This window comes from Sceloporus occidentalis, unplaced genomic scaffold (assembly GCF_023333645.1).
Source record: "Sceloporus occidentalis isolate IW3139 unplaced genomic scaffold, rSceOcc1.0.p SCAF_53, whole genome shotgun sequence".
Taxonomy (NCBI): domain Eukaryota; kingdom Metazoa; phylum Chordata; class Lepidosauria; order Squamata; family Phrynosomatidae; genus Sceloporus; species Sceloporus occidentalis.
In genome coordinates, this window is record NW_028317033.1 from 2,002,414 (window position 1) to 2,019,168 (window position 16,755).

General features: G+C 41.7%; 1 protein-coding gene across 1 annotated transcript; it reads right to left on the bottom strand.

Moving 5' to 3' along the window:
• Positions 1–6,507: 6,507 nt before the first annotated feature.
• LOC149288189 (E3 ubiquitin-protein ligase rnf168-like) lies at positions 6,508–12,932 on the bottom strand. The gene is made up of 4 exons (XM_089491959.1): positions 12,626–12,932; positions 12,101–12,177; positions 9,652–9,831; positions 6,508–7,428 (listed from the first exon to the last, which is right to left on the bottom strand). The coding sequence occupies exons 1-4, from the start codon at positions 12,930–12,932 to the stop codon at positions 6,508–6,510; spliced, it is 1,485 nt and encodes a 494-aa protein (XP_089348085.1).
• Positions 12,933–16,755: the final 3,823 nt, after the last annotated feature.

The window sequence follows — 16,755 nt, forward strand, 5'->3', positions numbered from 1 at the left end:
GGATGTAAGGTGTATTTTTTTTTATTATTATTATCTTTTTTATATATTTTTTTATTTTATTTGTTTTTATATTTTTTTTTTTAAATGGTTAGAGGTCCTCTTAGGGACCTCTTGAATATGTTATTAATGCCAGTGATGTCACAATGACATCACTTAGCTCACTTTATTATTTTATTATTATTATTTATAATAAATATCCTCTCCTCTGATGAACTTCCCGGTGACGTCAGCAGCGACGCAACCCTGAAGGGAATGCCCGAAGCTGTTACATCAGATCAGACAGCGGAAAGCCGGCGATGCAGGGGGGAGTCCAGGCTGATCTCCCTGCCACTGCAAGAAGGGCTGGACATACCGGTACGTCCATAGGGGATTCTTGGGATGCGTTAAAGGTGGTGTTAATATACTAACATTGGTAGGATGTCAGAAGAATCTTGAGGTTGTATGTTTTCATGTCATTGATGACAGATCTCCGTTTTATTCGCTTTAATATTAGAGATTAGTGAATAAACCCCTCAGATTCACTTTAATATTAGAGATTAGTGAATAAACCCCTCAGATGCTTACTTAGTGGTGCTACCGAGGATGCAATTCTAAAGGGGTGCACCGAGGTGAGCGCTTGGTACCCAGCGGGGTCACCTGGCACACGTAGGGTGACCCTGCGGTAGTAAGGCTGCAGTTGGTACAGGGTTCATCTATATGACAGAAGCGAGGGTGTAAGTATGTGCAGGTGTATGAATGTGGAGTATGTATGGGGTGGTGTGAGAGTTTATGGCGTCATCAGTGTTAGTGGTAAGAGGGGGTTAGTTTATGTAAGTGTATAGTGTTAGAATCGGTTTCGATGTTAGTATGTATGTATGTGTGTGTTTTAGTAAGCGAGGGGGGTGCTGCAAAAATAATGCACCCAGGTGCCAATAACCCTTAGCTCACCCCTGAAATTCTAGCTGTGCAGAGCAACTACAAGGTCCTATTCTAATTTTAGAGAATACTTCAGCCCCTCTTCACGATAGCAAATGCAATTGTTTAAAAACAAAACAGAAACCTCACCCAACCTAAAACACTACTGCGCCGAAAGATTTCCATCTAAATTCTCCCTTAATCACACTTTTCACATGCGCACTCTGTTATTTTGGTGTTTAGAATGGATAGGTGGTCCAGTTTGGTGGCAATTTTTAGGGAAAGAAAAGAATGTGTAGACATTTTATGGAAAGTTTTGCATGAGATAAAAATTATTATCCCAGCGAATCCTAAAACAGAACATAAAAATGGCGGAAGTTCTGTAACATGCATTCATTGCTCAGGAGTCCGTCTGGGACACTTTATTATTATAGAGTGAGAGTGCAGTTACTGTAACGGAGATGAAATCAAGAAAAGAAAAAAAAAACGGCAGAAGCAGTCGAGTGATGAGGTGGCTACACCGACCCTTTCCCAATCATACATAATTCCATAGAATTTGATAAGAACCATTCGGCCCGTCTAGTCGGCCCGTTTCTCCTGAGGCACAACTCAGACCCTAATCAGCCCTCGGTCTTGCCTTAGATTTAGGATAGTGTTATGTCTGTCCCATTCCTGTTTAAATTCCCTCGCTCTATTAGCCTCTACCACTTCTGCTGGGAAACGCTTCCATTTACCTACCACCCTCTCTGTAAAGTAAAATGTCCTTACATTACATCTAAGCCTCTGACCCTCCAGTTTTAGATGAGTAGTTTTGCAATAAACTTTGTCGTAAAGGCGCTGTTAGGTGTTACAGTGTAATTTATTGCAGGCTTTAAAATATTATTTCATGGCTCATTTACATTTTAAAATGCCGCTGGATTTAACGGAAAAAAAAAAATTGAGTCCATTGGATCATCTGGTGCCCTTTAAAGGGACACTCATATCTGTTAATGCAGGATAGTTGTGTGGCCCCTTTAAAAATGTCATGGCAGCCTCCCTACAAACGCATTGGGTTAGGGGGTACAATTCAGAATCCTGCCCAGTATGCACTTGGATTTTTCCAATAAAGATGTTTGGCTGAGCGCACCTACTGACACGCGATATACTGACACGCGATATACTTACCGCTAGTCAGCGCCAGCACAGCGGACTCCGATGGCGCAAGCGCTTTCCTGACACCGATTGGAGATCTGACGTATCACACATGAAGTACGCAGACTAAGAGCTGCAGCTTCTACCTCAGGTTCTTTTTTTTGTTTTTGTTTAAGAAGAGACAAAAAATTCTGTACTTTTTAATGTCCTGTTACTAATCATGTACCAAATTGTCATTAAAAAGGTAGAGCGACCATACTTTGGGAAGGTTTTATTAAGTTATTTTATTTAAACTCTGAGAAGCAGCAGGCAGGTATCATACGGTTTGTTGGTTGCTGTGCTGTTAACACTCCTCGCAAAAAGGCTTTACCGTTATTAAAGCAACCGGTTACAGAGTTTCTTAACCCCTTCAGGACCGGGATTTTTAAGCTAGGGTGTCGCTAAAGGACCGGAGCCGTTTTTGTGTTTTTGCCATGTCTTTCTTCAACTGTAATTTCTCTCTTATCAATTGGTGCACCCACACAAATCATATATTGTTTTTTTCAGCACAAGTAGGGCTTTCATTTGAAACCATAGTAAGCTGGGTAGTACATTGTTTTGTTTGAAATAAACTGGAAAAAGTGGGGAAAAAATGAAAAAAACGCATTTTTTTACAGTTTTGTATACATACAAATTGTACACACATTAAACCAATGGGAAAAAATTATCCCAAATATATTCATTAACTTGTCCTGATTTGGAAACCACCCAACATGGCCAGGATTTTTATCTATTTTGACCAGTATAGGGCAAATATTGCAAGGCATGCATCACGTTTTTGAAATGTAATTTTTTTCAAATTTGGCATGGTAGTCTAATAACTGCAATAGTTGTCACAAATACTGATTATCCCCCCAAAATTATATGTTTATGAAAAGTAGATAAGTCAAGGTGTACAACTAGGGTCATTTTGACACTTTTCAAACAGGGATTTTATCGCCAATTGCTGCCAAATTTTGAGGTATTTTTATATTTTTGGGGGGTTTTGGCATATTTTGCAATGTTGCTTTAGATTTTATATTATATTTTGTATAGAATATGTGCAACTGCAGAACAAAACACCAAATTGTGTTCACCAACATCCCCCGGTTCCAACAAGGCCTCACATGCATGGTTCATGCATTTTTTGAGGAAGCTATGAGGGCAAAACTGGAACATGCGCATTTTCGTTTTCACATTTGGAATTTTCAGAAATTGGTTTCCTGGGCCCATATCCCATTTGGGACATTTTGGAAGCCCCCTGCTGTAAATTACCCCATAAAAGTATATATTTATGAACAGTAGACAAGTCAAGGTGTTCAACTAGGGTAGTTTTGACAGTTTTCAGCTAGCCTTTTCTTCACTGATGTCTGCCAAAGTTCACGGAAAATTTATTTTATTGCGTTTTTAACAAATACATTTCAATGTTAAAATTTATTTCTTGCACAGCATATGTGCAACAGTGGAAGAAAGCACCACATTTTGTTCACCAACACCCCCCAGTTCCAACAAGGCCTCACATGCATGGTTCATGCATTTTTTGAGGAAGCCATGAGGCCATAACTGGAACATGCGCAAGTTTTCAGAAATTGGTTTCCTGGGCCCATATCCCATTTGGGACATTTTGGAAGCCCCCCCACTGTAAATTACCCCATAAAAGTATATATTTATGAACAGTAGACGAGTCAAGGTGTTCAACTAGTGTAGTTTTGACAGTTTTCAGCCAGCCATTTCTTCACTGATGTCTGCCAAACTTCACAGGGAAATTATTTTATTGCGTTTTTAACGCATACATTTCAATGTTGCAATTTATTTCTTGCACAGCATATGTGTAACACTGGAAAAAAAACACCACATTTTGTTCACCAACACCCCCCGGTTCCAACAAGGCCTCACATGCATGGTTCATGTATTTTTTGAGGAAGCTATGAGGGCAAAACTGGAACATGTGCATTTACATTTTTTTAAATATTTTTTTTCATCAGATTACTTGTAAGTGACAGGTTTAGGCCGCTGACATCAATCAGGGAGACCGATCAATAATCAGCGACTTAAAATGTCACCGACAAGTGATCAGGTAATAATTATGATTTTTTCATTTATTAATAATTTGTGTTTTTTCATAATTACCCTAGATGACCCCTCTCTCTTTGTAGAGCAGGGTCATCCGTGGGCTGCCATAATGATCCGATCACTCCTATTGGCCAGGAGTGATCTGATCAGCCCAGCATTTGACCTGGAAGCACCCTGGACTTTCAGGTCAGTGCTGTTATTTTTTTTTATTATTATTATTTTTTATTTTTTTTTTAATGTATTTATTTTAAAAAAAATATTTTTTATTATTTTTTACATTATTTTTTTTTAACTCTTTCAATGCTGATGCTCCATTGAAGCACAGCATTGATTGATATTTAGTCCCCACAAGCTTGTGGGGACTAATATTAACCCCTGCAATGCTGCGATGGGGGTCATACACAATCGCAGCATTGAAGGGGTTAATTGAGGAAGAGGGGGGTAGGGGTTAACTGAGGAAGGGTGGGGGAGGTCTGGTCTCCACACTCATGTGGAGACCAAAGAACCCTGTCTCCCTGTCCCTAAAGCTGCCTCTGGCAGCTGGGACACAATCTCCAATAGACTGGAGATTGTAGGGGAGGAGTCTCTCTGATCAGTCCTACAGGACTGATCAGAGGACTTCTGGGGGCTCGTTTTTGCTGTTGCTGGTCTGCCTGGGCTTCCAGGCAGACCACCAGCAGCAGAACCCCCTAAAAAACGGGAATTAACCCCTTCAATGCCGCGATCGCGGCATTGAAGGGGTTAACGCTGCACTGACGCTCTCATGGAGCGATCAGGCAGCAGGGGGGTGTTGGATCAGGTCCCCACACTTGTGTGGGGACCCATTCAATACCCCTCACCCTTCCCTGAAGCTGCCTGTGGCAGCTGAAACCGCGATTGCAGATTTTTCTGCAATCGCAGTTTCTGCCTAGAGAATCACTCCGTGGGAGTGATCGTGGGCTTGGGGGCGGGCTTACACAGGCTGTGCTGTCTGCCTAGGACTCCTGGGTAGACAGCAGCAGCAGCGCCCCCACGATCACCGCGATTGTGGTGATGTGGGGGTGTTTTTTGGAGGAGACGTACCTGGTACGTCCCGGTCTACCGGTGACTGTTAACCAGGAAGTACCAGGTACGTCCCGGTACTGAAGGGGTTAAAGTCGTTCCATAGCAAAGCCTCTCAGCAAACATGCATTACACTTAAAGGCTATGCTTGCGTCTAACGTACGGAAGAAAAGTGAATCCGCGTTTCGAACAGTTGGGCAAACGCTGCTAAAATGCCGCTACCTCTTGCTACAGATAATCAGAATGCATTTCACACGATGTACAACATCCATGCAACTGTTTGGAAAGTGCACTTCTGGTGTGCAGTGCTATGCCAGAATCCAGAAAGAAGCGATTGACATACATTTAAAAAAACACATACTAGGTATTTATTAAACTCCCAAAAAGATATACAGAGGGTCCCCGGGAAGCCGGTCTAAAGCAGTATGCAATACCATTTAATGGAGCAACAATCAGAGTAAAGACGTGTCACTTAACCTTTCAAGCCCTCAAAAGGTCCCTTCTTGAGATGTCATAAGAAATGTTCTTGAAAGCTTACGAGGCATTATTAGAACCAACATTTGATATCTATAGAGATACAAGAAACAATATAAATCATTTATATCCAAAGCAGCATCCATTGGAGGTCACTGTACACAAGGTACACTACCATACAAAAGTTTGGGGTTCTGAAATAAAAGAAGGGGAGCAATGACATTTAGAGTACAGAAAATTATCATTTATAGAGGGTAACACAAAATCCTGGATGTCAATAAGCATGGAAGAAAGTTACTGCCCCAGAAGGGGAAAAAAAAATGTTACAAAGGAAAAAATACCTCTGGTTACGTATATGAACACTATATCCTTACATACTCATTGCTCATGTTTATTTTGCATAACTATTTCAAATTACACAGCAACAGGAGGTGTTTATTAGCAAAGTTGATACATTGTCAGAAAAGCCATATTTTATTCTCATTTCACATTTTGCAGCAGCAAGACTGCCTCCTGATGTTTCGTTAAAACGACTTTTTTTTTTTTAATTTCATAAAATGTAGGAGCCAATTAATAAAACAGATTGATACGTCGTGGGGGCATTCAAGACTGCCTTGAATCTCTAGATGTGAAATGATTCAAAAGTTGTTTTTGTGGCCCATGTGTTCTGTAAAGTTCTAGCAGTTGTATCATGAAAGAAATGCATCTTACGCTTAAAGGAGATCCAACTAGCAATCTCAGCAACATCCATAAACTAAACTTTTGCATATTTAAAAATTAAATGTTTGTTCGGAGAGGAGAATTATAAAGCAAGAGAAAAGCCCAAAGCTAAAGAACTGCAGCATAGATCAACGCCTAGATCGGCAACGTAAGTGCTCACTTTCCCGCAGACCTTTGGAAAAGTTCTAATATGGTCTGCTGCTTGTTGCTTGGCCTCAGAATGTTTATCCCTTCGGAGGAGGCGGCGGCGGCCTCGGCAGCGGAGGTCGCCCGTGCCCTTCTACTTAGTGGTGATGCCACTTTGCTCCTTGGTGGAGGCTTTTTGTTTTCATCTGAATTACTCACGCCCTGGGCTCTGCCGGCCCTGCACTGCGCTCCAGGAGTCTTTGGCCCAGCTTGTTTAAGGGCTGTAGGTTCCTCACACTCTTGGTGATCGTTTCTCCGTTTGGGGCGTAGTAGGTATTCGTCTGGAGAGCCCTTCTTCCTGACCACCTGCCTCTGTTCTTTGTCCAGCTCCTTCTGCAGCTGAAGTGCCAGCAGCCTGTCTTGTTCCTCCTGCGTCCTCCTGTCATAGAGATGATCTTCACTATCTGTTAATTGTGTTGCGTGTAGACTAGGCCCAGCGTCAGGATCTCCCAACTGCATCCTCTTCCGTTTTCCACTAACTTTGGGCTCCGAGTCGTTAGAGTACCCCTCACATTTTCTTTTGGGTGTTACTTTAAGGTGTTGCTCAGGCGTGCTGGCAATTAAAGAGTCCCATCCACATGAACTGCGCGTCTCGCAGTTTTCCAAGCAACTGGAAACACGATGTGCAGAAAAATCCGCAACGCTCTCTTCCTTCCCTGCCCCGATGCCTGCGCCATTTAGTCCATCAGGGAAGTGATGTAGGCCATTCTGTACTTTACTTGTAGTAGCATTACCATTCTGCAGGCTGTCACAATCCACTGCATCTAATATGTGATGATTAAAGCCGGTCTCATTGCTTGAATTATGATGGGTGGACAAAGTCTCCTGTGGTGAAAGTGTGGGCATAGAATTTTCATCCTCATCTTCTAGAAAAACGTTGGCACTAATGTCCTATTGAGAAACAAATATATATATTAGTTTTATAGAATCCTTTAGGAGTCAGTTGTGTGCTATTACCAGCTAGATTCCTGCAATATTTGCAATGATTTTAGTCACACTGAAAGAATCTCCGATGCCCACCGACCAGCCACATGAACACACGAACACACACTTTTAAGGACTGGGGTTATTTTATTTTTGTTTCCAAAAACAACCAGAGCAATTTCCATGTTTTTGAAGACACACATTACAGTTTTCAAACTTGGAATTTCGACAGATCACTCCAATCTGTGGAAATTATGTAGTAAAAACCTAGGATGACCCCATGCAGTTTGAACTGCGACAGAGCCTAAACTGACAGCAACCAACCTGGAAGCACCTTGGACCATAGCACTGACTGATTTGGCAAGTGACACCTAAAATTCTTTGAAGGGGGTAACACTATCTAAGAGAGCCCTGGACTGATTGGGCAGCGGGGGACAGAAGAAACCGTCAACTCCGTGCCTGAACCTGCCAACGGGGTTGAGCCTGCATGGTCGCCCCATAGAAGCAATTAAATGCTTGCAGCGCTCCGTATTGCCGTTATGCCTGGACTTTCAGGCAGACAGCACCAACAGTGACCCCCCCAGCGATTGCCACGTTTCTTGCAAAGTAGGTGTATTTTTACCATTGACATACCAGGTACATCATGAGAAAGTGTCCAGTAACATTATTTACAACGAGTATCAGTTAAAATAATTTTTTAAAGTAGCCTGTGTTATTATTTATTATTTTATATAGCGCTATCAAATTCCGTAGTGCTGTACAATCTGTAGACGGGACATAAGTAGTAATAACATAACAATCTGACTTACAGACACAGGTGAGGATGAGTCATGTGATTTAATGTCAGCCAGCTGCATTTTAACCATTTTTAGGTGTTCTAGCTCTGTTATCTCAGCCCAATCTACAAGGCAAAGACTACTCTTCATACTGTCTGTTGTAAACAATCGAGCGGCTCAATGTTAATACCCCAGCTGGACATTCTGGAATTCATTACATAAATGTCTATGTAAGAATCAACTTCATAGTCGTTTTTTTGTAAAAAAAATGATGTTTTTATGACGCAGTACATACACATTGATTGCATACAGTAGGGACACACTATGAAAGGTTAAACACGAAAATAATGCTGAAGACACAAAAAAAAATGTACAAAACCAAATGTCCTGATTACATGTCTGTTGCGCATAGGGAAGCTACAGATTGGTCACAGACTAATTCCTCTCCACCAGAGTTCAGATGAAGAAGAGGGGAAAGAAATTCAGATCACTGGGAACGCGGTGAAAAAATGTCTGGGCAAATAATACTAGATACACACATCATAAAACTAGCCTAATATTACCTGAACATTCAAATTGACTTCATCATATATTGAAGTATTCATAACCCCCTGATGCTTTGGCGAAAGAAATCTGTAAGGTAATAAGGAATTTAATTAGTGCTTCAGGTTTTAATTACATAAACTAGCATTGGCTTGATACATTTGTAAAATAATGCATCCTGGGAACAATCATATTGGGTGGTGGGGATTTTTCTTTCCGTTTTTATAGCAGTTGTAAGCATAATCGGCAATGTGTTTGATGAAAATGCAAGATATCGGCTTAGCCTTTATTCTCTAGAAATCATAAGTAGAAGAAGATGGGAATCCATTTCTTGTTTAAACCTCCCTAAATTACCTTTTTAGCAACTTTTTGGGACATTAGATGATCTTATAGCCACAAGGGAAAAAATAAAATGTTAGTTCATGGAAACATTTGTCTTATTTAAGGCACATTGGATGTTTGCTATATGAAGTTAACAGTCTCTATTTACCTCTCAATGTTTCTAGACTGGCTTCCCTTGCCTTTTGAACGCTTGCAGGATTTTGAAGTGTTTATATGCTTGTGAACTGTTGGTGACCCCATTGGAGAAATAATTACAGATGATGAATTAGATATATTGGACTCATTCTGAAAGAGAAAAAAAGCACATCCAAGATATTGGTCGGTAATACCCGTGAACAGAGTCCTTAATGATCAGAATCGTCTACCGATAAAGGTTACATAGTAAAACTATATTGTTTACCTCTGTGAAAAGTTAAGTATCCTGCATTTAAAATGGAATTAATTTGTCTGAGAATCCAACATAGAATTGTAGAGTTTGCTTAAAGCAGGCAATAAGCATTAGAATATTTTAGCTTTTTCCTACACTCACCAGATCATAACTAAGAGACCGAGCCAACTCTTCATCTCGTTTTAGCTGTTCTTCCTTTTCCTTGTGAATGGCTTCTGCAAGACGCCGCTGCTCCTCGTCTTCTTCTGCCAGCAGCTTCTGGATGTACTCTTCACTAGCTTTCCTCTCTGCCTCTTCTCGGGCAATGCGCTCAGCCTCAGCCTGATAAAAGGCACAAGCATGCTTATACATAACCATTATTCCTGGCTAAATTTGTTTGGTATACAGTCTTTGATGGTCTAAAAGATACTTAAATGGAGTAAAGCATAAAGTATGGTAAGGAGAAAACAAACAAGGAACAATTAGACGTAACAGAGTTTATATAGCTGACTGCCTAAATGGATACTTTTGATCAGTTTATGTTTTGATTGGGTAACCAAAACAGACCAAGAGTGATGAGCTGTTGACAAAGCGTATACAGATTTCATCCTGTCCCACTTAGAAAACAGATAAATAAATTGCTTTGGTTGGGTTAGGATGCCAGAATAGTTGAATGACAGGAGGCAATAGGTTGTAGTTAATGGGGTATATTCAGGAGGAAGCACTTGTTTCTAATGGGTTTACCTCTGAGACCAACATTGGGAGTCATACTTTTTAATACTTTTATTATCGATATTATAAAAGGTCTTAAGTCTTCAACAGGGTAGACGTTCCAAGGTGGAAGAAGCCAAACAGTTAAATGATTTAAAATAAATTATATACTTAACACCTCCATGACATCCAAGTGTTAGAAAACAAGCACCTGCTCAGCGGCATCCAAAGAAAGAAAATGCATATAAAAGGTGCTAACCATGTGGTAGAAGACGCCAGTGCAGCTACATAGGATGGGGCTCCAGGCACATGACAGTTGCTGGAGGGAACTTTTCTTCATCTGTGGTGGGACTGCCCTATGATCGCACAGTTCTGGTGCTTGGTTTATGTTACCATAAAAGAAGTGGTGAAGAGGCCGCCACAGTTTGAGCCCGGTGCATAGAAAAATGCGCTAACCAAGCGCCTACTGAATTGCGGCAAAGGTCCTTATTGCACAGCAACAGAGGGCACATGGATAGATAAGGTGGAAGAGACTAGTACAATGGAGGAGCTCGTTAAGCTCTCAGTGGATTAAGTGCCATCCTATATGGCCACATGGTATGCTTGGTTGGTGTTCACTGCCTCAGAAAGATACAGGGAGCAAGTCTGGGGCAGTCAGTAAGGCAGGTGTAAATGCCCCTTTGTCCCTTCTCTTCCACTCATCTCTCTTTTTTCCCCTTCTTCTTTCTTCTCTCTTAATTCTTTCTTCTCTGGGAGCTTTCCTTTGTTTCATTCTTCCAGGCTGGTGGCGTGCCTCCCCTGCTTGAGGTTGACTCGCACAAGATACTATCAGGGTCCTCAGAGGCAATCGTTATATTAGTGAGAAAAGCCACTGCATTATGTTTGTGCTCTCTGTTATACTCATGGGAAAAGCCGGTGTGTACTACAGCCCTATTACATCTATCTTTACCAGACCCACAGGGCCAACTCTAGAATGGCAGACAATGACAGGTGAGGAGGGTGGTCCCTGAGGTTCACCATGCAGATGGCCGTGATAGGAGGGAGGGGGGTCATTGTTATCTGAGCAATGTTTTGCTGTTCTTGTAGTAGCTAGATGTCAAGACTGAACAATCTAAATAGGTATTTGGTGGTAATCTAAACCCTGGCACTGTTGACTTTCTTGATAAAATCTAAAAATATTTATTTACAACAACAACAACAACAACAACAAGGATATTGTGCTGGTCAGAAGAAGATTGCTGGTCAGACCTCACCTACAGCACAGTATTCAGATCTGGAGACCTCCAGAAGGAATTCAGTGGAGAGCTACTAAAATTATAAATTATCACAATATGCATAGCTTAGATGGAAGAAGAGAGAAAGGATTTGCAAGAAAGAAAAGTTGGATCAAAGATAAATGTAAGCTCAAGAGGCCATAGTCTAAAGCTAGAGAGAGAATTTTTTATGTCACTGAGAGGATGATGAGTTAAGTAAAACATTGGTAGAGGCTAATACAGTGAAGGAATTTAAACATGCATGGGACAGACGAACATCCAATGTGCTCCCTGTGCTTGTAGTGCCGGGTCCCTGGGCTTTTTTTTTTTTTTTTTTTTTTTTTAAACTTCCTGGATGGGATATCTGGTTCCCATTGAAGATCCTGCTTTGATGCTTTTCTAGGGCAGATAATTTAACAATGGGGTCTAGTTAGTTTCCTAGAGAACTTTATTTCAGGATTTGTTTTTTTATTTGTAAGATGTTTAACTCATGCATCTAAATATTATACTATTGTAATATTTAGGTACTCTAAACATGAAACAAAAAAATAGCTACCATGTTTAAACTGAATATTAAAAATGGGGGTCATAGATGGTTAAATAATTTTTAGAGTGATTATGGTTAGTAATAAGTTGTGTGCATGTACCTTGCTGATCTCTGCTTCATATTCTTGTCTGATTTCTCCGGGCTTGCATAAAGTCCGATCAGGGTAGGCGACAGACTCTAAACAGCAACAGGAGGAGAAAAGAAAATGCTGACTCCTTAACAGAAAAATGCACACAGGGGCACTAGAGTACAAAGTGGAAGGTTCCAATAAAACATTTCGTAAGCCAAAATGGCGTAAAACGAAAGAGGGGAATACCTGTACTTACTGCTCATGTAATTATTAAAGTCACGATGTTACTCATTGCTACAATATTGGAAGTCAAGACCAAAAAAGTTATGGTTGCCACACACCCAAAACTGAGTAAAAGCGTACATAACAATGTTAAGCGTTTACAAGACAATGATCTTGGCATTTAAATCATACCTGGTGACTCGAGTCCGGGGTCAAGCAATCTGGTGCTCCCTCACTGTTTTATAAAACTGAATGGTGGACAAAAATCTCAATGGGGAAGGGCTTGGCAAATTACCGGTATATATAAATGTGTGTCCCATAACATTATCTCACCATCTTCCAAGTCTTCTGTCTCCTGCCCACAAGCACGCCTCTGGCACTCCTCGGGATACTGACTTTGGATTCTGTTCCATAGTTTTTTGTTGACTAAGGTCCCAGAGCGGGCATGGTAGCGTGCCCAGGTAGAAACACGCTTTCGACAAAAAGGGCAGCACAGGCTTGCTTTCTCCACAGTCGACTGAAAGCATGGGCTGCACAAGGTATGATCACACGGCAGGGTCACCGGCTCCAGCAGGATCTCCCGACAAATTGGGCACACGCATTCCGACCACGTCAGAGGAGATTTCTGAGCTTTTGGCATCCTTCCCCGGAAAGCAAACGCACTGATCCCATTAGCTGAAAAATAGATGTTAAGGGCTGCATCTTTCAATGGCATATGAAAAACAACATTGATGAATACACACATCACCCCATGGTCATTAATCACAGTTATACAAGAAGGAAATGATTGGTAAGCGCAGTACAGCTTCACAGGAGCTTTAGCGCAACCAGTCCGCTACCTGTACTCAAATGTTTTTAATTAATGGCAACCATCATGACTTTAACACCATGTGCTTTCTATCAATGCTATCAATGCATTGGTTTCCTTATTTTCCACAATGTATAGTTAGGATCCATTATAGATCTTTGCGTCCCAGCATCATTATGCAGGACGGATGAAGCGGTTAGACACCAACACAGTGAAGGAATGGGATAAGCATAAAGCTATGGATAATCAGACAGGTACAAGAACCGGTTACGGTCTGAATCTACATCAGGAAAGATGGCTTTATCTGAGGTGAAATTATATGTTTCTCTAACATAAATGCTTTCAGTTGCTATGCAGTTATAATTGACAACTGTATAGTATTTATCTATAATAAGAATAACATACATACAAAGCCGTACACACACATAGCCTGCTGCCAAGTCATACAATACACCCCATTAAAGCTCTATGGGCGACACACACACACACACACACACACACACACACACACACACACACACACACACACAGTAAAGAGCTCGCATACGCGCCCCATCTAGTAAATGTGGCCTAAAACTACCGCTAGCCTCACTCAGGGACAGAACGAACAGGCGAAGCGTCCCTTTGCCCTAATGCGTACAAACACACCCGTTCCCGGTATGTAAAGGTATTTACCGACCCACATGCCATTAGCCAGACGCTCGAAAGCCCCCGAATCTCGCGTTGCCTTTCCGGAACCTCTTGTCAACAGCAAGGCGCCAAAATCACCCACTAGAACAACATTACCGAAAGCAGCCAATCACAGCAGAGAGCTGGTGACATCACTCAGCACGGAAGGTCCCAATGAGAGCTCGCTTCCGTCACTCCCTGATTGGCTAACTATTCCTCCAGCGGCGGTTGTGCTGCAAACAGTGGGTTATGAGTTTAGGTAACAGGTTGGCAGACACCGTGCGCTGTCATTCCGCCTCTTTGATTAATGCCCGGTAACGCGGCTCATATGAATTATTGAACTATTTTAGCCTGGCTGGGGGTACTTCAGACCTGGAAAAAGCACTGAAATGAGAAAGCTATACCTACCGGCCTATATCTACACACCCCGAGAGCTCTCTGAGGGGAGAGAGTAAGGACGGGACATTACAGAGAGTTTATACCAAGGGGTCTATTCACTAAAGGGAGTATTGTTAGGAGAGCTGTGGTTTAATGCGTTCAAGGCTATTCATTAAACGTAGAGTTTCAATTCTTTGGCTTCACTATATATTATGATAGGTCAGCCCCGGTGAGCTTCTGCTGCAGGAGGATCTTGACTAGCCCTGTATAATGTATACCTCAATATGTGATGAGACTGAAGAAATCTCACGTATTTAACTATATGCACTTATTGTCAGTTTGCCGTTCATCATCATCATCATACCTACAAACTCTCCTGTCTGCCCTCTTCTTGGTTAATAGACCCCCTTGACTTCATTATACATTAGAAAGGGTCAATCCCTGGGAGCCTCTGCCACAGAAAGGACTTGGCAGGCCCTTTACAATGTATAGTTAAACCAGTGATCTCTCACCAACGTTTTCTTACCATTTGAATTATGCGTTACTTGTTAGCGTCGGCCTTCCTAATAAACACAAGGGGGTTGAAACTACTATTTAGTGCAGGGGTTCTCAAACTGCGGCCCTCCAGCTGCTGCAGGACTACATCTCCCATAATGCTCCTTCAGCTAAGGGGCTGGCTGAGGAGTATGGGAGATGTAGTCCTGCAGCAGCTGGAGGGCCGCAGTTTGAGAACCCCTGCTTTAGTGAATACACATTTGTGATCTTCTGACAGCAATTTATGTGACATACAAACATTTCAGATAATAATGGCTTTTACTGGCACAATTTTATTTACACGCACACCTGCTGTTTCTATTTACATAATTATGCCTTTTATTACTGGAAAGCACTGGGATACCCCGTACCCTGCCAGCACCCAGATTTATCTCTTTACCTCCCAAATTTCTGGGGGGGTGTGAGTGGGGTCACTCCCTATTCGGGGGGTCATTGTGTGACCCCATAAGAGTAGCACGGCAGCCCACCAGGTAGGCTGCATCAAAGATGGCCTGAGGCTTCTTTCCCATGGTGAAAAATTGAGAATAAAATTACTTTTCCTGACTTTTACTTAAAAAATCTTTTACTCATCTATAAAAGGTAATGAAAAAAACCTGCTAAATGGATTCTCCTATTTGTCCTGAGTTTAGAAATACCCAATGTTTTTTATGTTATTTTTGCTTTTCACAATAAGGACAGGTAGCGTTTTGCTATTTTAAAACCATTTTTTCCAAATCTGGTAATTCTTCCCCCCCATGTGCCTTTTCGGATATCTTTGAAGCCGGCCAATGCAATTTACCCCATCAAACCATATATTTTTCAAAACTAGTCACCCCAAAGCATTTTTAACCCTTTCCATGCACTAATCTACCACCCTTTGTCAAACTTTGTGGTAGTAATTTATTTTGTGTTTTTTATCCCCACATGCATGGGTTTGTCAGGTTGTTTGGGAGGCAAAACGCCACATTTTTTAACTGGGAACTTTGACATCTGGTCCTACTGCCCCCATGTTCTAAGTGGGCCATGTTTGAAGACCCTCTTTGGCAAGTTGGTTATTTTTTTAAAGGACAGGCCTCCCACGTGAGAGTGGCAAAATCTCTTGCAGTGGTGGTTGTGACCTGGGGTGGGTGTTCAGTGTTGCTGAATGCCTCGCTATCAAGGCATTATAGCGACGCCATTGAAGTTTAAAATGGGCGTATGGCAGACATGGACACCCTGATGCCAATCTCGGTGTTGCTGAATGGCTCGACATCAAGGCATTCCAGCAACGCCGTTTAAGCGAAGAAAGTGATTGTAGATCACTTTCTGAGATTGTTCTTAATGCCGTGACTGGCCCGTCATTGGTCGTTAAGGAAATTTGGGCACAAGGCAGAAAGTCTGACAGAATGAGGTAGGAAATTCCAGAGAAGGGGTACAGCACTGTTGAAACATGAGTGACAAGAGGTAATGATGGTAGAAGAGAGAGACGCAAGAGAGGGTCGGGGCAACATATGATTAATACCATGGGGGAGGATTTTATACCTGATCAATTTTGTTTTAAAAATAGGTTGCAAGCTCTTGGGCACAGAAGTTGGAAGGCGAGGGAGGTGCTGGAGGCAGAGAATTGTGTTATAAGTGGAGAACAGACATTAAGGGTTACGGGAAAGGGAGGAGATTAATGAAATAAAATATGTTTGGAGAAGTGGAGGGCCGGTGCAAAAGAACGGAGCATGAGTTTATGTACATCTCTAACTGTATAACCATTAAAGGCTCGCAATGTGTGAAATCCTTAGCTCCTTCATGTATATTTATACAGTAGTGATCAGTCATAGTACATGTGATATCAGCTAATATGTTAAAATACAGTTTTATATTTAGTGATGATTTCTTTTCATCCCGAGAGCTGGGCCCTCTTTTCCTCTGTACCATTAGGTGTTAAAAGCTACAAAGCTTCATGAGTAAGGGGTTAGTTCTGTAATAAATAGCATACACATTACATAGCTGGAAAAGAGCAGAGCCCTCTCGCCCATGTGTGCTGCTGCATGCCACCTGTTGCTTAAACTCATATTTCTTGATACAGTCATTCCAAGGTTCC